At 42.1% G+C, this 27,060-nt stretch overlaps 1 protein-coding gene across 3 annotated transcripts in view; it reads left to right on the top strand.

The window, feature by feature from the left end:
- Positions 1–27,060, top strand: part of LOC143276316 (galactoside alpha-(1,2)-fucosyltransferase 1-like) — a 294,798-nt gene that overhangs the window by 17,547 nt on the left and 250,191 nt on the right. For 2 of the 3 annotated variants that reach the window (XM_076580822.1, XM_076580821.1), the window contains exon 2: positions 360–5,773. In XM_076580822.1, coding sequence (XP_076436937.1) covers positions 360–1,561 — 1,202 coding nt within the window. In that variant the 3' untranslated portion in view covers positions 1,562–5,773. Of the gene's footprint in view, positions 1–359; positions 5,774–27,060 lie in introns of those variants that run through there. The other variant, XR_013053548.1, reaches the window with a different exon arrangement.

Genomic DNA, 27,060 nt, shown 5'->3' with positions numbered 1-27,060 from the left:
CCATCCCCTTTCCCCTTCCCGCCCCCCCCCCTCACTCCTCCCCTCCCCCCCCCAAAAAAAAAATCCTGCTGAAAAAAATGGAAACACTGAATTAAAATGAAACATAGAAAACAAATACACAAATAAGTTAAATCAATCGAAATAGAATAACACACACACACACACACACACACACACACACACCTCTCTCTCTCTCTCTACATAAAAAAATGAATGTGACAGAAACAGATAAAGAAAAGAGAAGTCAAAGGAAGACTTTAAAAACGAACCAACAATAAAATGAATTGACAACACATTCAAGATATGACAAGATGTACAAAAGAATAAACGAACTCCTGGTTTCTGTTCATTTTTTGCAGGACAGTTTTTCTTGGCAGTCACGGCCACTGTGCTTACCTTGTCTGCTTACCTGATAGCCCCGAAACTCCACGGCTGGACGCCCCTGACCAGCCAAGACAACAGCACCGTGATATCTGTCAGGGCCGAACACAACAGATTCTCTGGAACCAACGTGACTGTGTTGATCCCCCCTGATTCAGCACTTCCACTCAACGCGTCGGTCGTCATATATTCCACAACACCCGGAAAGAGCGATGTTCTGTCCCTGACGAAGAAGACCAAACCTCTTGGAGAGAATGAAGAGAAGAGTCGGCAACGCAGCAGGCAAACATCAAGAAATCAAGGGCATTCTAGAACTCGTGTAAACGAGAATATTCAGCCTTGGTGGGATCCTCATAAGCGGTATCTTCTACGAAGCTTTGAAGGCCGTCTGGGCAACGTTCTGTTTCAACTGTCCTCCGCCTTATGCATCGCCACGCTCAACAACCTCACACTGATCATCCAGGACGACAGATGGATACAGGGTCTGCAGTACAGCGGCGCCCGCGTTCCGGCAGCGGCTTGGAGCACCTTGAAAATCCCCAAGGTCGTGCATCACAGCCTGAACCTGAGCGGGACGTTCGACCCCTCCTTCATGGTCCTCGAGCCGCGAAACTGCAGCCACAGTCTGTCCGGGTACTTTCAGTCCTGGAGGTACTTCCAGCCCTGCCAGGCCGAGGTGAGGCAAGCCACGCGCTTCAACGACAGCGTCATCGCTGACGCCGCCAGGATCGTCATGGGCCTGAGGGAGAGGCTGCCGAACCGGACTTTGGTCGGGGTGCACGTGCGGCGCGGGGACTACCTAAAGCCCGTGGAGGTGAAGGTGGGCAGGAGGATGGCCCCCGCTGACTACTTCCTCCGAGCCATGACGTACTTCCGGGACAGGTTCCCTAACGTCACGTTCGTGGTGCTTTCCCAGGACCCCGACTGGTTCCGGGTCCAGGTGACGTCAGCAGGGGACGTGATCATGCAGAGCCTGTCTGCCACCCCTGAGGTGGACATGGAGCTGCTGTCGCGGATGGACCACCTCATCATCAGCGTGGGCACCTTCAGCTGGTGGTCGGCCTACAAGAGCAAAGGATCCGTCGTCTACTACAAGGATTTTCGAGCTCCCGGTTCCGTATTCGCTCAGAAATTCCAGAACATCACAGATTTTTTCCTGCCTGAGTGGATTCCAATGTGAACGCCTTAAAACTGTGATTTTCTGGTGTGGATCTGTCGTCTACTGTAAGGATTTTTTTACGCACCCGGTTCCATATTCGCTCAGAAATTCCAGAACATTCCAGAATTTTCGATGTGAGCGCCTTAAAGCTGTGACCTTTATCGTGTTGTTTCTAGCTGTCTGTATCTGGTCCGAGTTTGGAGTTGTGTGTCCAGCAAGTTTTCATCAAACCGATCTTCACTTTTAAAAATTTTCTTTACTCAATTGTGTAAACAAAGTGAGTTTATATGATGTATATGACGACACAGTGTGTTTGTGTGTGTGTGTGTGTGTGTGTGTGAGTGTGTGTGCGTGTGTGTGTGTGTGTGCGTACATATATATATATATATATATATATATATATATATATATATGTGTGTGTGTGTGTGTGTGTGTGTGTGTGTGGTAAACTTGAACGTGGACATTTTCTCGGCAACTACACGTGGTTCAGAAACCAGAGTTGGCAGGATGGTAGATATAAATAAGACTTTTAATGTGATGCCTTCTATGAGCTTCTGCCATCATGAGGACACAACAGAACTGTGTGTGTGTGTGTGTGCGTGTGTGTGTGTGTGTGTGTTGTATTTCTCTTTTTGTCACAACAGATTTGTCTGAAAATCGGGCTGCCCTCCCCAGGGAGAGCGTGTCGCTACACTACAGCGCCCACCCCCACCCCCCACCCCCCCGCCCCCCCAACACACACACCCTTTTTTTTCCCCTGCGTGCAGTTTTATTTGTTTTTCCTATCGAAGTGGATTTTTCTACATAACTTTGCCAGGAACAACCTTTTTGTTGCCGTGGGTTCTTTTACGTGCGCTAAGTGCATGCTGCACACGGGACCTTGGTTTATCGTCTCATCCGAATGACTAGCGTCCAGACCATCACTCAAGGTCTAGTGGAGGGGGAGAAAATATTGGCGGCCGAGCCGTGATTCGAACCAGCGCGCTCAGATTCTCTCGCTTCCTAGGCGGACGCGTTACCTCTAGGCCATCATCCCACTTAGTGTACACGCGCGCGCGTGTTTGTGTTTATGTGTGTGTGCGTGCACGCGCGCTTTCATGTACGTATGTGCATGATAGGTGCAGGGTAATTTGTGGTGTGTGTGTGTGTGTGTTGGAGCTCATGTACGTTTATATGTATTTGACTGTGCTTTCATATCTGTGAAACTGCGTTTTGGGGGCATATCTGTTATGCATGTGTGGTTGTATGTGTGAATGTGTGTCTTCATTTTTTATATTTATTTGCTTATTTATCATCATTGTTTTATTTATTTAATTATTTATTATTATTATTATTATTATTATTATTATTTTATCATTATTTTCATTACTACTACCTTTTTTATCATAATTATTATTTATTTATTTATGTAAGCTTATCTGTATATATATATATATTTTTTTTTTCTTTTTTTCTCAAGGCCTGACTAAGCGCGTTGGGTTACGCTGCTGGTCAGGCATCTGCTTGGCAGATGTGGTGTAGCGTATATGGATTTGTCCGAACGCAGTGACGCCTCCTTGAGCTACTGAAACTGAAACTGCATGATAGGTTTGTTTTAGTTTCCAAAAAAATCTGTTTTGCTTAAAATACACGACATGGTATAATTGTGAATGTGCCATATTCAGGACGAATGTGCAATACGATGTGCCTAATGTCAACGCTCGTGTCTTTAAACATAAATATGTACAATTTCGATGTGATAATCATTAACTAGAATGTTTTGAAGCGAATTATGTGAAATGCTTTTATTGGAAAACTTACATGGTTTTTACTCCTGTTTTACCAAGAAATGTTTAATTTTGTTTTCGTGTGTGTGTGTGTGTGTGTGTTGGCTGATTGCCTGGTTGCACCTGATGCAGTTTATCTTTTTGAGGTGATAATGTTATTCTTATCTTGTCTTATCTTATATGGTAAGCAGGGTGAAAGGCCAAAAGGTCAAGATCATTACTTGGCAAAAAAAAAAAAAAAAAAAAAAAAAAAAAAAAATTTTGTAGAAACTGTATCTGACATCGAATTCCAGTCAGTCTTTGTCCTGGGCACAGGCATGGCCCCGAAAGAAATTCAAAATCAGACGTTTAAGGTCAAGGTTACAACATGGCTTGTGGTATTGATCGGAAACGATTAACAAATAGTAAAGAGTGGTAACTCTCTCCATTCACAAGGTGCACAACTTCAAGTCAGCGCTGCTTGATTAAAGAGGCAATGCCAGTCTTGAATAAAAGCTAATTTGTGTTTGCACATTTCTTCTGTCTTTGCTGCTGTGTGCACATGTCAAATGATCAATGTAGGGACAGGCCCGGCGCTTCCTTTTTTGAGGAAGTGTCTGGGTTTGTTCCAATGTACCTTTTATTTACCTGTACGTTAGCTGAATCGGTAGCGTAAGCAGCACTGACATGAAGTTGTGTACCTTGTGAATGGAGAGAGTTACCACTCTTTACTATTTGTTAATCATTTCATCTCCTGGCCTCATTGTTTGTTAATTTCCAATTGATAGGAAACGCTTCTACGCGCAAGAGAGTGGTCTTCTATAAAATCTCCAGCAAACATGTCACAATGGTTGGCCATAGTGAAAACAAAACACGTGAAAAGAAACACGTTCAGAGGTCAAGGTCACAACATGGCCTTTTGGGAAAATGTGAAAAAAATCATGATAGAACTTTGGTTTTTCACCCAGTTTACATCTAACATGATGCACATGATATATTCGTTTTCACGAGAACATCATTGCTTAAAAAAAAAAAAAAAATTTTTTAGTCGATTCAGAGGTCAAATGTCAATGTCACACTAGTGTGTCTATTTGGCAGATAATCTGTTTTGCATATCTTTTCCGTGATTGGTTTGTTGGATTCAGTACATATCGCAAGTGAGACTTGGATTCCATTGTATAGTAGTAGTAGTAGTTGTTGCTCTTGTTGTTATTGTCTTTATGTTGATAAAGAATAGACAGACAGGAATGAGAGCACTGTACTGTATGGTTTGGTATTATTATTGTTGTTATTATTATTGTTGTTGTTGTTGTTGTTCTAGGAGGCCAGATTGCACAGGCTCTTAGTGCTGCAGCCATGGTGGCAAGTTGTTCCTTTGGGAACCATCCCCAGCGCCGACTGTCCTAAAACCCACCTGGTTTAGAGAGTGGGGATGTAACTTGGGCAAAACACTTTCCACAATAATCCCATTCTTGCCCAGCTAGTCAGGACAGCAGTTGCCTGCCCTGCTGCTCTGATGGTCATAGTCGGACACGACTGACTATCATACATTATTGTTATTATAACCATCATCATCATCATTATGCCAAACAGAACATTGAGATCTCTTGATTCCTCCCAGCTAACTGTTCCCCGATACTTCCTTAACTCCTGTGGAAAGAGGTCATTTTCCGTCTTCGGCCCTACAACTTGGAATTCTCTGCCTGTTGCTCTCAGATAAACAACTCATCTATCTACCTTTAAACCAAATCTTAAAAACTTATCTCTTAAAAAAATACTTGTCATAACTCAAATAGTGCTGTTGTCCCAGGCCCATGGCAATGTGAGTGTGTGTGATGGGAGAGTAGAGAGAATGGGGGTGGGTAAATGGATGGTGGTGGTGTGGTTAGAAAGGGAGAATGACCCGATTTTTACCCTTTTTACGTATTCTATCAAAATTTTATTTTACAATTTTTGCAGAATCTGTGGCATGCAGATTACAATTATGTTCCTTTATACATGTATGTATTTTAAGTGAAAATTGCTGTCATCTCAGCCGTTTAATCATGTGTGTGTGTATGTGCGTGTGTGTTAGTGAGGTGTTGGAGTGTAACAGTTGTAGTATTGATAGTATGTTAAGTTATGAGTTTTATGCATTGTGTTTTTATAATATTAATGATTCTGTTTTATGTTTCTACTACTTTTTATGTTTTCTTGTTTCACTTTAGGTACTGGATTGTAAAGTGCTTAGAGTTTGCTTATGCTTGTATTATAGCGCTATATAAAAATACAATATTATTATTATTGTTGTTGTTATTAAAAAATGTTTTATACGTTTTTTTTCGTTAATGATGATGTGCCTCTCTCTCTCTCTCTCTCTCTCTCTCTCTCTCTCTCTCTCTCTCTCTGTGTGTGTGTGTGTGTGTGTGTGTGTGAGAAGGGAGAATTCATGTCATGGGTGGTGTATGTTTTCATGATTAAATAACACCTGAACAGAATCAAGTTTATGAGTGAAGAGCTGCAAGTGAGGGGTGCACAGTGGTGGGGGTGGGGGGCGGAGGTGTGAGGGTAGGGGGGTTGTTCGTTTTTACTCTTGTTTGTGAGCGTTTACTTCCCTTATGTCCCCACTTCTGGTTTCATGTAAAAAGTTAATATTTTTTTGTTGCAGCCAATTATGTGCGTAAAGGTTACAAAGGTACGCTTTTATTTAAAGCTGCTTCGTATGCTCAGTGGTTTGATGTTTATTACTGCATCGTATTGTCCTTAGACGAATGACATTGGAAAAAAAAACCCCCAAAAAACCAAACTGTGAGCATGGTGTGTAGTTTGTGAGTATTGTGCATCATGGCAGACAAGTTGCATTCATTATGATTATGATTATCAACCAGTTGCGGTGTTCTCACTAAGCACAGCACCACATGATGAACAGTAAAAAAAAACGGTCATACACGTAAAAGCCCGCTCGTGTGCATACGAGTGAACGCAGAAGAAGAAGAAGAAGAACAGTAAGAGCACCGCAGCTGGACTGCAACTGTTTTGTAATGTGTTTAGTTCTGAGCATGCACTAAATTATAGTTCTGAGCGTGCACTAAATTATAGTTCTGAGCATGCACTAAACTATATTACATCGCGTTGTATCGCGCCACACTGCACTGCACGGCACTGCACTACACTGCACTGCACTGCACTGCACTGCAGATCAGAAGAGCGATCACGAAAACACGAATACATAAACTTTATTGTCTATACTTAGGTACAGGGATTATCGTTTTGGCTGCAGCACTTGCCCAACATGACAAAAGCAACAAATAAAATAATAAATGAATTTTTTTTTAAAGATAGATTGAATGGAACCAAATATAGGTTGTTAAAATTCTCATGCACCTCCATTTCAGTCAACCAACCAGAATTGCACATCTTCCCACACCACACACACACACACACATACATGTACAAACACCACACACACACACACACACACACCACAGAGAGAGAGAGAGAGCATAACAGAACTCTTGACTTCATTACCACGTGAAGGGATGACAAGACTGTGTCTGGTCCTTCCATACTGTTGCACTCCAGTGAGAATTTAACAGGATTTTAAAAATATTTATTTATTTATTTTTTGCTGCCCCGTCATCTGTACCGTTTCAGTGGCATTACTCCCACCCCGCTCATTCCGAGCCCTCCATACACGGCCACATACGGATTCATCTGTCACACTCTAAGCGTTGGCAGTCAGCAGGGAACCATCGATGTTAGGTCACCAGAGGGCCACACATCAGAGGAGACCCTGCACTGCTGCTGAATCACTTCGGTGGTGTTCAGTGGTGCCTGTTCTGATTTTTAACTTTTACTTAGGACACCACCTACTATGCCCTCTACCGACGACAATAATGGAGACCGCCACCATGTCCCTCCAACAACAACCCCCTCATGAATCTGCCGACACCGAAGACATTGACAGGACTCACCCCAAGCACGGAAGTGGAGGGGTATATAATAGGATACTGGCGATGCTGATGAATCAGTATCAATTTTCTATCAATCTTCCTGCGCATATGCTGCGGACACACGCGTCATTGTACTAAACAGTGTTTCTAAACCATGGGCAAACCTTTTCAGTACATCGGTGCAAGTGGACCCACTCAATGGCAGGCGGACGTTGGTGTACACGCCATTACTCAGTTTACTTACTTATTTAATTAGACCTTTCACCCCTTCAAGGGCACAGGCCGTCAGCAAGAGACCTCCTTATCACGACAATGATTAGAAACGTGCAAAAGGAACTGAAATCTTTTGCAAGGCGTTTGGAAACACCAGCCCCCGCTCCCCACTATACACATGACACCATAACCGTCCTCAGCACTAGAGCTTCTGGGGATTCCCTCATGGAACATGACACTGATGACAGAGAGCTTCTGGGGATTCCCTCATGGAACATGACACTGATGACAGAGATTCTGGGGATTCCCTCATGGAACATGACACTGATGACAGATTCTGGGGATTCCCTCATGGAACATGACACTGATGACAGAGAGATTCTGGGGATTCCCTCATGGAACATGACACTGATGACAGAGATTCTGGGGATTCCCTCATGGAACATGACACTGATGACAGAGATTCTGGGGATTCCCTCATGGAACAAGACACTGATGACAGAGAGATTCTGGGGATTCCCTCATGGAACATGACACTGATGACAGAGATTCTGAGGATTCCCTCATGGAACATGACACTGATGACAGAGATTCTGGGGATTCCCTCATGGAACATGACACTGATGACATAGATTCTGGGGATTCCCTCATGGAACATGACACTGATGACAGAGATTCTGGGGATTCCCTTATGGAACATGACACCGATGACAGAGATTCTGGGGATTCCCTCATGGAACATGACACTGATGACAGAGATTCTGGGGATTCCCTCATGGAACATGACACTGATGACAGAGATTCTGGGGATTCCCTCATGAACATGACACTGATGACAGAGATTCTGGTGGATTCCCTCATGGAACATGACACTGATGACAGAGATTCTGGGGATTCCCTCATGGAACATGACACTGATGACAGACAGATCCTGGGGATTCCCTCATGGACCATGACACTGATGACAGACAGCTTCTGGGGATTCCCTCATGGAACATGACACTGATGACAGAGAGATTCTGGGGATTCCCTCATGGAACATGACACTGATGACAGAGAGCTTCTGGGGATTCCCTCATGGAACATGACACTGATGACAGAGAGATTCTGGGGATTCCCTCATGGAACATGACACTGATGACAGAGAGATTCTGGGGATTCCCTCATGGAACATGACACTGATGACAGAGATTCTGGGGATTCCCTCATGGAACATGACACTGATGACAGAGATTCTGGGGATTCCCTCATGGAACATGACACTGATGACAGAGAGATTCTGGGGATTCCCTCATGGAACATGACACTGATGACAGAGATTCTGGGGATTCCCTCATGGAACATGACACTGATGACAGAGATTCTGGGGATTCCCTCATGGAACATGACACTGATGACAGACAGACCATTGAAACGCAGAAAGACTAGCCCCTCTCCCCGTGGAAAAACACAATCAAACAAACAAACACACATAATCCTTCAGGAACCAGTGCCTCTGTGCAAGAACATACAATTCTCACTGACGGTCGACAGTGACAAGTGGACAGATTGACAGCAGTCTGCCCAAACGGGAAATCCCTACCAATCAATGATAAACCTGTCACCTGCATGCACGTTATGTAAGGCGTTCCGGTCCCTTCCTCCAACAAAAAAAGACATTTTTTGAACAGTACAGCAACTGCCCCCCACACAACCTCACTTCCATGGTTGTCCCTCAACTCCCCCAACCCATTGAAGAGAAGCTATCCACCCTCACAAAACAGGCAGATCAAAAGCTCATGGTGTGCCAGAAATCTATCACCTATCTGTATATGTATTTGTATTTCTTTTTATCACAGCAGATTTCTCTGTGTGAAATTCGGGCTGCCCTCCCCAGGGAGAGCGCGTCGCTACACTACAGCGCCCCCCCCCCCCACCCCCCTCCCCCCCTCTTGTTTTTCCTTGCGTGCAGTTTTATTTGTTTTTTCTATCGAAGTGGATTTTTTCTACAGAATTTTGCATGCTGCACACGGGACCTCGGTTCAATCGTCTCATCCGAATGACTAGCGTCCAGACCACCACTCAAGGTCTAGTGGAGGGGGAGAAAATATCGGCAGCTGAGCCGTGATTCGAACCAGCGCGCTCAGATTCTCTCGCTTCCTAGGCAGACGCGTTACCTCTAGGCCATCACTCCACATACAGCAAACGCCACCACCAAAGTAGCGGACCAGCTGTTGGACAGCAAACAGCGGTTTGTGTTTCATGGATGTTAACCACAGACATTTCGAAATAGACCTGCTTTCACTGTCGCCGAATTGGCACCCTCGCTCTGCAAAGATAGTTTCTAGCTTTTGCACGTGTTGACCCCAACCAAAGCGGTTTGTGCATCAGGGTTCATGCTCATCACTTGAGTGGGACACATGTCATACAGGTCATGAAGTCGCCGCTGTTAACATAACCCCCGAACGAGGAGGCGTGCAACTCACAGCCAGTACAGGATACAGCATACATGCACAGATAACAGTATTGTCATCATGTACAGTAACAGTACACATTGTCATCACGCACAGTAACAGTACACATTGTCATCATGCACAGTAACAGTACACATTGTCATCATCATGCACAGTAACAGTACACATTGTCATCATGCACAGTAACAGTACACATTGTCATCATCATGCACAGTAACAGTACACATTGTCATCATGCACAGTAACAGTACACATTGTCATCATACACAGTAACAGTACACATTGTCATCACGCAGTACACATTGTCATCACGCACAGTAACAGTACACATTGTCATCACGCACAGTAACAGTACACATTGTCATCATGCACAGTAACAGTACACATTGTCATCACGCACAGTAACAGTACACATTGTCATCATGCACAGTAACAGTACACATTGTCATCACGCACAGTAACAGTACACATTGTCATCACGCAGTACACATTGTCATCACGCACAGTAACAGTACACATTGTCATCACGCACAGTAACAGTACACATTGTCATCACGCAGTACACATTGTCATCATACACAGTAACAGTATACATTGTCATCACGCACAGTAACAGTACACATTGTCATCATGCACAGTAACAGTATACATTGTCATCATGCACAGTAACAGTACAAATTGTCATCACGCACAGTAACAGTACACATTGTCATCATGCACAGTAACAGTACACATTGTCATCACGCACAGTAACAGTATACATTGTCATCATGCACAGTAACAGTACACATTGTCATCACGCACAGTAACAGTACACATTGTCATCACGCACAGTAACAGTATACATTGTCATCATGCACAGTAACAGTACACATTGTCATCACGCACAGTAACAGTACACAGTAACAGTACACATTGTCATCATACACAGTAACAGTACACATTGTCATCACGCACAGTAACAGTACACATTGTCATCATCATGCACAGTAACAGTACACATTGTCATCACGCACAGTAACAGTACACATTGTCATCATCATGCACAGTAACAGTACACATTGTCATCACGCACAGTAACAGTACACATTGTCATCATGCACAGTAACAGTACACATTGTCATCACGCAGTACACATTGTCATCACGCACAGTAACAGTACACATTGTCATCATCACGCACAATAACAGTACACATTGTCATCATACACATTGTCATCATACACAGTAACAGTACACATTGTCATCACGCACAGTAACAGTACACATTGTCATCACGCACAGTAACAGTACACATTGTCATCATCACGCACAGTAACAGTACACATTGTCATCATGCACAGTAACAGTACACATTGTCATCACGCACAGTAACAGTACACATTGTCATCATCACGCACAGTAACAGTACACATTGTCATCATGCACAGTAACAGTACACATTGTCATCACGCACAGTAACAGTATACATTGTCATCACGCACAGTAACAGTACACATTGTCATCACACACAGTAACAGTACACATTGTCATCATGCACAGTAACAGTATACATTGTCATCATGCACAGTAACAGTACACATTGTCATCACGCACAGTAACAGTACACATTGTCATCACGCACAGTAACAGTACACATTGTCATCATGCACAGTAACAGTACACATTGTCATCACGCACAGTAACAGTACACATTGTCATCATGCACAGTAACAGTATACATTGTCATCATGCACAGTAACAGTACACATTGTCATCACGCACAGTAACAGTACACATTGTCATCATGCACAGTAACAGTACACATTGTCATCACGCACAGTAACAGTATACATTGTCATCATGCACAGTAACAGTACACATTGTCATCATGCACAGTAACAGTACACATTGTCATCACGCACAGTAACAGTACACATTGTCATCATCATGCACAGTAACAGTACACATTGTCATCACGCACAGTAACAGTACACATTGTCATCATACACAGTAACAGTACACATTGTCATCACGCACAGTAACAGTACACATTGTCATCATCATGCACGGTAACAGTACACATTGTCATCATGCACAGTAACAGTACACATTGTCATCATGCACAGTAACAGTACACATTGTCATCACGCACAGTAACAGTACACATTGTCATCATGCACAGTAACAGTACACATTGTCATCATGCACAGTAACAGAACACATTGTGCCCTCTCCCTCCCACAGTGGAGACCACCATCACGTCCCTCCATCGACGGTCACCCATAAGTCTGCCGATACCGATGTTAACAGAACACATTGTGCCCTCTCCCTCCCACAGTGGAGACCACCATCACGTCCCTCCATCGACGGTCACCCATAATTCTGCCGATACTGATGTCCTTGTTAGGAATCACCCCAAGCAAAGAAGAGGAGGGGTATCGAAACTGAGGTCACAATGGATCAGGGCATTATTACTATCATTATTATTATTACTATTATTATTATTATTATCATCATCATCATCATCATTACAATAATCATTATCATCATTGATGAAGGAGGAGGAGGAGGTTGGTGATGATGATGATCTTGCTATGGAGGTCCATTCTGGTTTGGGACTACCTAACACGGCTGTACTCTACGCTTCCTTTTCTGACGATATCCCGGCTTTAACCAGGCCCGAGAGATACAGACACTTGCAGCGTTGGTCAGAAAACTTGAACAACACACCGCAAGACGCGTCCGTAAAATTAGATGATACTCGGCTGTGTGGTCCCAGTCTTCCCATTCCAGCCCATCGCACACTTAGTTGTGAGTAGGAGCCGGCCGCAGACCTGAAAAAAAAAAAAAAAAAAAAAAAAAAAATCAACCCCCAAAAGAAACAACAAACAAACAAACAAAACCCAGCAACCACACCACCGTTTGGAATCCTACTTGTTTGTTAGGAACCCGCGCCCTCCTGGTCATTCGTCCGCTGGCCTCTAACCTCTTCGCCACGGCGACTGGTGAATGACCACCACCACCACCCCCCCCCGTCCACGCCTCCCCCCCCCCCCCCCCCCCCCCGCCCCCCCCCCCCCCCCCCCCCCCCCGTAAAGCTCGAGCAATGCTAACCGCCGAAATATTCTGTTCGAAAAAAACCGTTTAGTGGAAAAGCTGGACCGTTTGCCCTTTTCCACCAAGAGAGACTGATGGCCGAAATGACAGGAAGTCGTGATCTATTTTGTGGTGGAAATAGTCGCCTTGTGGAATGCACTGAATGGCAGCTGGCTGAAACTGAATGCTCTTTTTACGGCAAGGACTTTGCTGTGTAATTTGAATGTTTATGGAAAATGGGAAATCTCTCTCTCTCTCTCTCTCTCTCTCTATATATATATATATATATGTGTGTGTGTGTGTGTGTGTGTGTGTGTGTGTGTGTATGTGTGTGTGTGTGTGTGTGTGTGTGTGTGTGTGTGTGTGTGTGCATCTCTACCCCCCCCCCTCTCTCTCTCCTATACACACACACACACATGATCTTTAACGTGCGTATTTAATCTTCTGATTGCGTATACACACAAAGGAGGTTCAGGCACTAGCAGGTCTGGACATATGTCGACCTGGGAGATCGGAAAAAAATCTCCACCCTTTTCTCACCAGGTGCCGTTACCGAGATTCGAACCCAGGGCCCTCAGAATGAAAGTCAAACGCTTTAACCACTCGGCTATTGTGCCCGTCAGACTTAACCTGAACACACACACACACACACACACACACACACACACACACACACACACACACACACACACACACACACACAGAGATAGAGACAGACAGACAGACAGACAGAGAGCACAAATCAGAGAATCAGACACATTCATAGTTCCCCAACTCACCCCCACCCCCCGCCCACCCCAACCCTCATAAAGTAGCTTAACTTACAACTTTTCTTTTTTCGTGTAGCTTTTCTCCTTGATTTCCCCACGGCATTCTCTTGCCACGAAACCGAAAGTAATGACGTTCGTTTCCAGGAAGGAGGAGGTGAGCTGAGGTGGGTGAGGGGGGGGGGGAAGGGGATGGGGCGTGAAGTTGCTATACCCGCGGGCCAGCGCCACACACAACACTAATGACGTGATATGAGCCGAAGTATTTTTACCATCTCCATTGCCTTTGAGTGAAGTCCAGCATTTTTTTAATTTTTTAAAAATTTTATTTATTTATTTATTTTTTTGGTGGGGAGGGTGTGTGGTAGGGGTACAAATAGAAGCTCACCAAGGCCTGGAAATTTGTTGCGGACACACACACACACACACACGCACACACACACACACACACACACACACACACACACATCTCACATTGCCATAGTGCAGTGCCACCAATGTATGTTGTTTTTTTCTTTCTTTTCCAGTTCAGGAAGTGTATATATTTTGCTATTGATCTGGATTGTCTACAGAATTCAAATCGAAGCTCACCAAGGCCTGGAAATTTGTTGTGGACACACACACATATCTCACATTGCCACAGTGCAGTGCCACCAATGTATGTTGTTGTTTTTTTTCTTTCTTTTGCAGTTCAGGAAGTGTATATATTTTGCTATTGATCTGGATTGTCTACAGAATTTCCCCTGGAACAATGCGTTTGTGTGCACGGTTGTCAGGCCACACACACACACACAAGGAGTGGAGGGATGGTGGAACATGACTGTGTTCTGGTGATGTCTCTATCCTGCCTGTCATGTGTGTGTGGAAAGGTTTGCTCCCCAACTTGACTTCAACCCCCCCCCCCCACACACACACACACACCTCCACCATGACAATACCCCCACACCCCTCCACACACACACTACGAAGTGTATGAAAAAGTGAAGGTTCACGGAAGACAACAGGAAGGCACCACCGTTGCCAGTCAGAATGAAGAGGGATCGTTTTGCCCAGACCTGATAATAGCCCTTGACAGACACAAGGACTCCCTGTACTCTCTTGTACACTAGATGAAAGTGATTCACACTGGTCTTTCTTTCAACTTTTGACCTTCCTAACAATGATGCTGTGAGCTTCTTTGCAAATTCTGTGGATGATATGAAAGAAGGCAAAAAAGCCCAATCAACCTTGATGACATGTGTAGCAAATATCGTAGAGGACGAAAGCTTTGACACTGATGAATTTATTTTCTTGCTCTGATATTTCAGAATGTTCTGGTTTACATTTCTGTTGCCATTGGCATCTGTATTTCAGGATACAGAACTCAATGTTGAACACAAGCAACCTTTTTCCAGAATAAGAAAGAAGTTAAAGTGATTTATACTAATGTTTCCGTCAGTTTTTTTGTTTGTTATAACCATTGTATTAGACATAGATATTCTCCATGGAAGATTTATTTTCAGAAGACAACTGCAAATGGTTGTGAAATTTCTAAATTTCACATTCCACGTTACAACACATGCTCCAGTAAAACACTAACCAAAATTAAACCAAAAAACTAGTCTGCCTGACTTGTTTTCACATTAAAGCCAGTAGCTAATTTTTCAAAGAAGTCTTCCGAACTGTTTTCCTAAAACAACATTCAGAACAACGTTAGTTCAGATGATAATCACAAAGTATGCTGCATTCTGTTAATCACTGGGGCAGGTGATGACCACATCAATGTTATCACAACCTACCAGAGAAACGCTGCAGCTTGTTTGTTGGCCAATACAGTACAAAAGATATGTTCACTGTCCGTTACTCTGATGAACATATACAAAATATTAAACAACAGACAAGAACAGTAACTGTTGCTGACTGAATTTAAGACGATGGTAGACAACTGATCAAATTGATGATTGTAAAGCACACACACACACAGGTATTGTACTGCAGTCTTTTTTTTTTTTTTTTTTTTTTTTTTTTTGGTCACAACAGATTTTTCTGATTTAAATTCAAGCTGATCTATCCAGGTAGAGTGCATCACCACAATGCTGGTGGGTTTTTTTTTTTTTTTGTTTGTTTGTTTTTTTGTTTTGTGTGTGTGTGTGTGTGTGTGTGTGTGTGTGTGTGTGTGTGTGTAAGGTTTCATATGAAAATACTTTTGACTTGCAGCCGGAGTATAAACAATGTCCATTTATCCATTCGTCCGTCCTTGTTGAGACTGGCTGACTGGATGTCGAATTAACTGACTGATGAACATTGATCTGTCTTTAAACTGTGTAATATCTCATGATAAACCCAGGAGGTTATAAATATTGTATACCAAGCTATGCTAACCTTTCAAGGCAGTCCATCTATGTATCTAGTTAGCCAAAGTACGATTCATGTTGAAACATCAACAGCAAATTACAATGCAAAACACTGTGCACAGTTTTCGGTTTCAAGAAGGCGTTACAGCATGCTGACTAATCCATATACGCTGCACCACGTGTGATTTTAAAAGATCGGTGTGGTGGGTGGGTGGGGGCTGGGGGCATCATGGGAAGGGGTGTGGTGGGGGAGAACAGATTCCTGATCTACATATAGACCCTACGTTGTAAATGAAAAGTATACAATACTTCGCAAGTTAAGTCGCATACATTGGAAACACGGCTTCACGGTAAAGGCTGTGGTTCCAGTTGGCAATTCACTCCCCTCCACTCTCGTTGATGTATCATTGCTTGATGATACCCACAGAACCTGAAGTTTAAAATAATCCAAGACTGGGTGAAACATTCGTTGGTCACTTACCTGCTTGCTTTCTTCGGATTTTTTTTCTTCTGTCATAAAGAAATATTTTGGCAAGACTCTGAAGACGACTCCACTGTCCATTGGATAAACGTGAATGCACTATATCCTACACCATTAATTTGTGTTAAAGATGCGAGTTCAATATCCAGTGGTTATTTTTGCAAAGTTCAAAGCTGATATATGGAGATGGAGGTAAAGACCCACCTCTCACAATGTTCAAACAAGTGAAAAGCACACATGCCGAAGACAAGTTGCTCATTCAAATGTTGAGGTAAGACATTTTTTCAACAGAGGGAAGCATTCTAAGTCCATTTTTAATGCCGCGAATTGCGTTACAGATTACAAAAAATAATAACCAAATTTGATTCCCACATCAAAGTTTGAATTGAAAACATATTATATGCCCAAAAATCCGTGCTTTTCTGTTTTCTCTCTGTTTTATCAGATTACATAGTGCTACTATATAATACTAACAGCAAGTGTATTTTCCAAGTCTGCTTAACATAGTCCATGTCAAAGAATCAATATTTATGCTTGATTCATTACACTTTTCTGACCAATTAGCACAAAGGAACAGTTGGTTATTGGGGATGGAGCTATTTACTGCTGACAGTTTTCAGAACAATGTCTCTTCAGTTGGTAATCACAAAGATATGGCATCCCGTTGATAACTGAGGAAGGTGATAACCACATCAGGTTATTGACCTACCAGAGAAATGCACCAGCTTGCTTGTTGACTTATACAGTGCAAGTGAAATGGTCACTGTCCATTAATCTGACTGAATATAAACAAAATTTTAAACAACAGATAAAAACAGTAACTATTGCTGACTCAATTTAGACAAAGGTAGAGAATTCAAAACAATGCTGCTGACTTCTCCAACTTTTACAAAGGAAACCGAGACAACATAACTTGATTTTTACTGTTCATTCTCATCCTTTTAACGGTTGCAAAGGACACATAGACACGTATGTCGTGTTTTGATATATCTTTTTTTGATCACAACACACTTCTCTGTGTGAAATCCAAGCTCATCTTCCCGTGCACAGTACGTTGCCACAGTGTAGTGTCACACCTTTCTTTTTCTCATCTTTTCTTTGTCTGTCAGTGCATATGTTTTGCTATATGATATATTGTCTTGTACTGTCAGGGACGGGCGCAATAGCCGAGTGGTTAAAGCGTTGGACTTTCAATCTGAGACTCCCGGTTCGAATCTCGGTAACAGCACCTGGTGGGTTAAGGCTGGAGATTTTTCCTATCTCTCAGGTCAACATATGTGCAGAACTGCTTGTGCCTGAACCCCTTTCGTGTGTATACGCAAGCAGAACATCAAATACGCACGTTAAAGATCCTGTAATCGATGTTAGCGTTTGGTGGGTTATGGAAACAAAAACATACCCAGCATGCACAGCCCTGAAAACGGAGTATGGCTGCCTACATAGCGGGGTAAAAACGGTCATACAATCCCTATCGTGTACATGCAAGTGAACGTGGAAGATACAGCCCAGGAACGAAGAAGAAGTACTGTGAGGTCTTGCATAACATTCCTTACCACATATTTCTCTGTGAAATGAAGCTGTTCCCTGAAGGGAGAGCGTGTCGACACAGTGCAGTGTCACCCATATATTACGTTTCCTGTCTACACGTGTATTGGGTGTGCTGTTAAATTATTTTTCCAGACAGCATTTTGTCCATTGTCTTTCATTTGTTCCTTTACCCTCTGACGCAAAACTGTTTGTTGTCGGAATGAGGAATGGAATATTTTGCCCAGAGCAATCAGCCCCTTGACAGAGACGAGCAATCCTGTAGCTAAACGTGGATGCACACTGAATAATCCTTCACTTACGTTTTCTGACCTTGAAGTTAAAGATACTGTGACTTTGATGGAGATTCATTTTGTGACCTTTAAGTTAAAGTGCCTGTAATGTTGGGTGTCCATGTAGATTCAAAGGTTGATGACAGGGATGGAGACTGAAAAGCATAACAAGCTTGCCATCACGCCTTTATCCATCTTCGAACAAGTGAAAAGCACAGACACCAAAGAACAGAAACCTCTTATTCTGGTTCTGAAAATACAAAAAAAACCCAAACAAACAAACAAACAAACAAAAAAACCCTGAGCTTTTTCAGTACACTTCCCGAAATCTGCATCAATCGCAGATCTTTGGAAAATCTACAGATTACGTTACAGGATACAGAAAAGGTACAAATGGAATTGATCAATACTGTCTTGAAAAAAAAAATGTTGATAATTATGAGGCAAGTATTTTTTGTTTTCTTCTTTTACTTAGATTTTATGTCATAAGTGATGTTCCCATATAATGTTGTCCAATAATTTCTCTTCCAAAAGTTTGTAATATAAGTCAAAATTTCACAAAACCTTCAAAAACAACATATTTGTTGAAAGTGAATGCATGCTAAAATCAGTTTCTTCTACAAAAGACAGTAACTGGCTGTTAGGACTAGCATATCGTACAATTTACTTCTAACAACGTTCCGAATAATGTCTGTTCAGCGGATACTTTCAAATCATACTGTATCCTGTTACAGTAACCGAGATAGATGATGCTCATATCAGGGTTAACCTGACCGGCAAGAGAAACGCACCTCCTGGTTTGTTGACCAATACAGTAGAAAAGACATGTCTATGGTCCAAATAAACCAAATGTTAGATAACAAACAAGAACAGTAACTGTTCCTGACACAAGTAAGACAAAGGTAGACAACTTCAAAGCAGAGCTGTATTGTTCTTCAGAATTGTACAAAGTATTATTGTATAGAAAACAGAAAGTGGATAGCTCAACGTTTACGATTCCTTCTCATCCCATTGCAAAGCACGCATATACACATAGTTATTGTACTCCGGGTTTTTTTCTGTGTGAAACTGAGGCTGCTCTTCCTGGGGAAAATGCGTTGCCTCAATACAGTACCACACTTTTCTTTTCTTTTCTTTAACCTTCCCAACATGAGAACTACATACTACACACACTTCCCCCGAGACAGCCCCACCACTACAAAGTGCATGAAAAAGCATGCGTTCGCAGAAAACAACGGGGAGGGTAACCTTCAAAGAGACACAGGATGTGTTCCTGATTGAACATTGCATCTCTCTTGATCGTTTTCCCCCTGACGTGCCACTGTTCCCTGTGGGAATGAAGAGGGAACATTTTGCCCAGATCGACCAGCCCCTTGACAGACACAAGGACTCCTGGTACACTGTGCACTAGATGAACGTGGATGTACACTGGACTGTCCTCCACCATCGCTTTGTTAACTTTACGTTGATTAATGATTAAGTTGATTATGACAATATGGATAAATCACAACAGCCATAATTACCTTAATGAGTCTTTAGACAAAAATGTTGTAGTGAGTTAAGTTGTTTTTCACTACACTTTCCAAAGTCTGAAGCTACCAGAGAACACATAACAAGCTGCAGACACGTTAACGAACCACCAAAGACTTAACACTGAGTTGTAAGCATCAAAGGCTGTACCTAATAAGTTACTTGGCAATTTCTTCCCTTACATTTTTCAAAATACTGTCATTACACATTTAGAAACATTTTATTTTTTCCAAAATAATGTATGAAATAGTCATGAACTTTCAGAAAATCCACTGACAACGTTACAGAATACAATAGATGGAGAACAACTGTGTAGTGGACCTTAGGAGTATACAATCTTAATTCAATTGTTTTTATTATATCAACATATATATATATATATATATATATTTCTTTTTAAATGACTGCTTATTGTGTGCCAAACTATTTATGCCCAACAGTATTCAGAACTACGACTGTTCTGCTGACAGTTACAAAATATACTTCAACCTGTTAATCAATGTGGCAGGTAATGACAATCAGGGTTATGCTCGCCTACCAGAGAAACGCACCATGTTGTTTATTGACCAATGCAGTACAGTAGACAAGTTCACTGTCCATCATTCTGACTGAATTTAAACCAAACATTAACGAACAGACAAGAACAGTAACTATTGCTGGTCGAAGTAAAAAAACAACTAAGGCAGACAATTTCAAACCAGTGCTGCTCAGTGCTTCAGCTTTGAACACCACATATTTAGGAACAGGAAACTGAGACAAGGTAACTGAACGTTTACTGTTTCTTCTCATCCTACTGGTGATTGCAAAGCACACACACACACACAGGTATTGTATTGTATTACTTTCTTGGTCACAGCTGATTTCTTTGTGTGAAACTCAGGCTACTCTTCCATACTATAGTGCCACCCATACAAATGGTTTGTCTCCTGCCTGCACGTGCTTTTATTGTTCTCAAATTAGACTTTTCTATAGAATATTACCCGGGACAATCCTTCTGTTGTCGTGGTTTCTATAACGTGTGCTGAGTGCAAATCACTGGAGTTCGGTTTATCATCTCCGCCATCAGAAGGACAAGCACCCAGACCACAAATCAAGGTTTAGTGGAAGGGAGAGTATAAAACCTGGTCTGTACTTCCTAGTAAGGCTTATACCATCAAGCCACCGCTACACACACACACACACACACACACACACACACACATACACACACAGAGTAAATGTAATTGGTTGTGGTTTATTTCTTTTTTTTAATGCAGTGTCTTATAAAAGTTTCTCATTTTGATTTATCCAAATTTGAATGAGTGGCTTTCAAACTTTGTTATATTTTGGAGGTGGAAGTCAAGTTGCAAAGTATTATGGAGATAATGTTGTTAGAGCGAAATTTTTGATGATATGAGCTTGACAATGTTTTATAAGGTATTGATGCTCATTTGAGTAAACAACAAAAGAACAATTTTATATTAAGAAATACTGGTGAGAAAGAAAATTGATATGAATCTTTTCAGTCTGATGTAAATAAAAATAAATCTCATTTCAGCCATTTATTGTATAGTTTATGGATTAATTGGTAAATGTCAAAGTTGAAATGGGGTATGTGTACTCTGGAAACTGAGATCAGGTAGATTCACGTTTACTGCTCCTTCTCATCATACTGATGATTGTACAGTACACACAGACACACAGACATTGTATTGTATTACCGTTTTTGTCACAGCAGATTTCTGTGTGTGGAATTTGAGGAAACTGTTCATGGGGAGAGGGCGTAGCCACAGTGCAGCAGCACTCTCTATTGTACACATGCACGTACACCTGGCTGTAATGTGCACACACACACAGTTTGGAGGGACGGTGGAGCATTACTGTGTTCTAGTGGTGCCTCTGTTCTGTCTGTCTTTTGTACTGTTTTTCTTTGGTTTTGTTGTACACTCCTCCTACCCATTTCCTGAACACCTCCGCCATGACAGCCACACACCACTACGAAGTGAGCTGAAAAGCAGAAGACAACAGAGTGTTGGGGTAACCTTTAAAGAGATGCAGGGTGTGTTCCTGTTTGAACCTTGCATCTTTCTTGACTGTTCCCCACCCCGTCCAACGTTCTACTGCTCCCTGTGGGAATAAAGAGGGAACGTTTTGCCCAGACCGTCCAGCCCCTTGACAGACACAAGGACTCCTGGTACACTGTCCTCTGGGTGAACGTGGATGTACTGTGGACTGTCCCCCACCTTGCTTTGTGAATTTGAGCTTTCTTGTAAATTAGCCTGCAATTGATGTGATGGCAATAAGCCAAAGTGATCTTGTGGGCATAGCCCTTGCGATTATTGTACAGAAGAAAAGAGAGAGAAAAAAAGTCGTGTGAGGTTCTCATAAGGAGACAACATACTTAGGTATCTTTTCAGTACACTATCCAGCCTTCTGCAGTTGAGGATCACATAGAACCTTGTATGTATAATCAATTCATTCATAGAAAACAGAATACTGTAGTTGGATATAAAGACATTTAAATTGACTTTAATTCATTTACACTTATGCAAAGACTCGTATGTAGAAGCTTAATGATGAAAATATTGTTTAGGATGTTGTGAACTTTCAATTGTTCACATACAGTGTTACAGCACATACTCTACTGAAAACTATACAACTATAACAACAACTGTCAAGAGCTAATTGCTTACAAAAGTTTATCGAACTGCTTTCCTAAAACAGCACTCAGAACAACGTTTGTATAGCTGATAATTGCAAAGTATGCTGCTGCACCTTGTTGATCACTGGGGCAGGTGATGACCACATCAGTGTATTCTGACTTACCATAGAGATGCACTAGCTTGTTTCTTGAACAAATATAGCACAAAAGACATGTTCACTATCCGTTACTCTATGAATATATACAAAATATTAAACAACAGACAAGAACAGTAACTGTTGCTAATTGAATTCATGACGAATGTAGATAATTGATCAAAATGACGATTGTAAAGCATACAGACACAGGAATTGTACTGAATTATATTTTCCGGTCACAACAGATTTTTCTGATTTAAATTCAAGCTGATCTACCCAGGCACAGTGCATCACCACAATACTGGTGTTCGATTTGTGTGTGTGTGTGTGTGTGGGGGGGGGTAAATACTAACATTACCTTTTTTTTGGAAATACTTTGTCTGCCAATAAGAAATTTGGAGTAAACATCGGAAAAACTAGAGTCTCAAAAAACACCTCAACCGTGACAGCCCCACCACAACGAAGTTCACCAAATTCACGGGATAAAGACAACAAGGCAAGGAAAACCAAAGACATGCAGGACGTGGTTGACTGAATAATATATTTAACGATGATTACTGTTACACTTGAAGTCATTCCATTTCTTACATTTAAGAAAATTAAACAGGTTAAAAAGACACTCTAGGGAGAATTGGGTAGTACAAGGACATCGGAGAATAAGTCCCCCTCAGCCAAGTGTTTCAGCTTTTAACTTCTTACAATCTAAGGGGCCAGGCCACAGCCACGTCATTCCAACATGCCCTTGTATTACCACCTTTCTATCTTTTCCCTGGTTCTCAGCTGGTTCAAACCTGCACCTCCAGCGTGATAATCACTTCAGAATTGAGTCATCCTATTTGGCAGACACCTTAACTACTGAACCATTACATGCCTTTGAAATACAGTATATCTTCCACAGACAGTATTACAGAACACTTTAACGTTAGAAAAAAACTATTTTATTGTCTTACTCAAATCTGATAAGAAGAATGTTGTTTTCTGTTGGTACATCAAAACATTTACCTCTATCAGGATTCAGACCAACATCCGTTCAGCTGTTAATTACTACGTTTACTGCCTCATCAGAATGATTGAGACAGGTGATGACGATGTCATGGTTATCTGACATACATGAAGAACGCACTGGCTTGTTTGTTGACCAATACAGCACAAAGGCATGTTCACTGTTCACTGTTCTGTCTAAAAATAAACCAAATATTAAACAACAGACAAGAACAGTAACTGTTGGTGATTCAATAAAGTCAAAGGTAGACAACTGTGAAGCATTGTTGCCCTGTTCTTCAGCTTTGTACAAAAGAAATGAAAGTATAAGAAAAAGAGACCAGGTAACTTAACGTTTGCAGATCCTTCTAATCATGTCGATGATTGCAAAGCACACACAGACACAGGGGTATTGTATTGTATTGTTTTGTCACGACAGGTTCTGTAAAAGTTGGGAATGCAGCGCGACGCTTGTTTGCACGCGTACACGCGCATCTGAGCCGAAATATGTGTGTGTGTGTGTGTGTGTGTGTGTGTGTGTGTGTGTGTGTGTGTGTGTGTGTGTGTGTGTGTTTGTGTGTGTGTTTGTGTGTGTGCGTGCATGCGCGGGCGCGCACACGCACACACACACACACACACACATACACACACAAACACAACGAGAGGAAGAAAGATAAAACATGACTGTGTTCTGGTGGTGCCTCTAACCGGCCTGTCATTTCTTGTTTTTTCTTTGGTTTTGGTGTGTTTTATCACCCCTACATGAGAACTACCCCCTGGACACCTCCTCCATGACAGCCCCACCACTACGAAGTGCACTGACAAGCACGGCTTCACGGAAGACAACGGGGAGGGTAACCTTCAAAGAGACGCAGGATGTGTTTCTGATTGAACATTGCATCTCTCTTGATCATTTTCCCCCTGACGTGCCACTGTTCCCTGTGGGAATGAAGAGGGAACGTTTTGCCCAGACTGATCAGCCCCTTGACAGACACAAGGACTCCTGGTACACTGTGCACAAGGTGAACGTGGATTCACTCTTGACTGTCCTCCACCATCGCTGTGTGATTTTGATAATGACAGAGTGTTCTTTGAATGTTTGACACAGATGGAACAGAAATCCACAATACATTTGATGAAATATCTACAGCAAAGTTCGAACAGGGGAAAAGCATAGACACTGAAAATGGGAATGCCACAGTTCCCTGTCTGAATGAAGAGGGAACGTTTTGCCCAGGCCTTCCAGCCCCTTGACAGACACAAGGACTCCTGGTACACTGTCCTCTAGGTGAACGTGGATGTACACTTGACTGTCCTCCACCTTGCTTTGTGTACTTTATCGTTAAATATGTTATGACTCCGATATTGAGCTTCCTTTTAAAGTAGCCTGTAATTGATACAATGGTAGAAGGCCACGGTGACACTGCTGACACACCCCCAGCACATGTTTTATTGGAGAAAAAGCATCAACATCTAAAGTCACGTTCTGAAATTGAGGCAACATGCTTAGGCATCTTTTCACTACACTAGCCATACAATTGATGACCATATAAAAATGTACACATTATGTCACAAAATACAGAGTTCCATGTGAAAGGAAGTCAAACCCTTACCAGAAAAAAAGAATACATTTAATTTGGGTTGATTCATTTCTGTTTTGTTCAACACAAGCACAGACTCACTCTGAGGTAGATCAATACTCAGAAGGCTTTTAAGAAGTTGTGAAAACTTGTAAGTTCACATACAACGTTACAGTATATACTCTTCCAAAGAGGTAACTGCGTAGAACATATACAAATCTGTTTCTCTCCTGATACTATTAAGAAACAATGTCTAACTTATTTCCCTAATTTTTCGAACTGTGTTCCTAAAACAGCAACCATAACAACATTTTCCTAGCTGATGATTATAATGTATGCTGCATTCTGATATTAACCAAGACAGGTGATGACCATATCACTGTTATCACGACCTACCAGAGAAATGCACCAGTTTGTTTGTTGGCCAATACAGTACAAAAGACATGTTCACTGTCTGTTATTCTAACTGAAAATATACCACATGTTAAAGAACAGGGAAGAACAGCAACTGTTCCCGACTCAAGTAAGACAAAGGTAGACAACTTCAAAGCAGTGCTGTTCTAGCCTTCATTTCTGTACAAACAGAATCAAGGAAAAGGAAACCACAGGACAGGCTTTCCGTAACGAACCCTTCGCTGACGCACAGGCACATGCTTGTCAAAGATAGCTGGAAGACTTGAGTTCAATTCAGAGATTGATAGATTTTGCTTTGAAAACTGCGCTGTGTCATGAGCAAATTTATCATGGTCAATTTTTGAAATGGAGCAGGTGGAAACGCATTTTGGAGGACGTTTGAACTTGGGTCCAAAGAGATGACATCAGATGGCATAATGGTATCACACACACACACACACACACACACACACACACACACACACACACACACACACACAGGTGCATACACACGGAGTGGCGGGAAGATGGAACATTACTGTGTTGCCTCTGTCCTGCTTGTCTTTTGTTTTTTCTTTGGTTTTATTGTACACGTCCCCTACATGAGAACTACCCCCTGGACACCTCCTCCATGACAGCCCCACCACTACGAAGTGCACTGACAAGCACGGCTTCACGGAAGACAACGGGGAGGGTAACCTTCAAAGAGACGCAGGATGTGTTCCTGATTGAACATTGCATCTCTCTTGATCGTTTTCCCCCTGACGTGCCACTGTTCCCTGTGGGAATGAAGAGGGAACGTTTTGCCCAGACTGATCAGCCCCTTGACAGACACAAGGACTCCTGGTACACTGTCCGCTAGGTGAACGTGGATGTGCACTTGCACTATCCCTGCACTATCCCCCAGCTCCGCCTTGTGATCATGTAGACCTATGTTAAAGATGCTGTGACTTTGGTATGGAGTCTTCTTGCAGATATCGAGATTGATAATGTGGATGGAGGCAAAAAGCCACAGTGAAGTTTGTACAGGAGAAAAGCATAGACTCGTTCTGAAAATGAGGCAGTGGGCTAATCTGTTTGTTCATTGAACTATTCTATTTGTTCATTGTACTTTCCAAAGTCTAGAGCAATTGGAGACAATAGAAAAAAAATATTACACATCACATTACAAGACTCAGAACATCAAAGATGAGAAAAAAAAATCAATGCCTCAATGGGAAAAAAGTTAAAGCTGGAAGCGTTAATTTCATCTGGGATGTAATTCTTTTACTTTCATTTTTTAATCTAATCAAGTATTTTCCATAAGCACGATATGTGGCATTCTCCTTTCTAAACGTCTGTTGGAAGGAGTTTTGAATTTTTCACAAGTCAACAGACCAAGTAACAGAATACGCATTGGACAAAATTCCTGTTGCACTAAACTCTACTTCACAGCTTCTA

The sequence above is a fragment of the Babylonia areolata genome, chromosome 31 (genome assembly GCF_041734735.1).
Source record: "Babylonia areolata isolate BAREFJ2019XMU chromosome 31, ASM4173473v1, whole genome shotgun sequence".
Lineage (NCBI taxonomy): Eukaryota > Metazoa > Mollusca > Gastropoda > Neogastropoda > Buccinidae > Babylonia > Babylonia areolata.
Note: the sequence above shows the minus strand (reverse complement) of the source record. Positions and strands in the feature narration are given on the sequence as shown.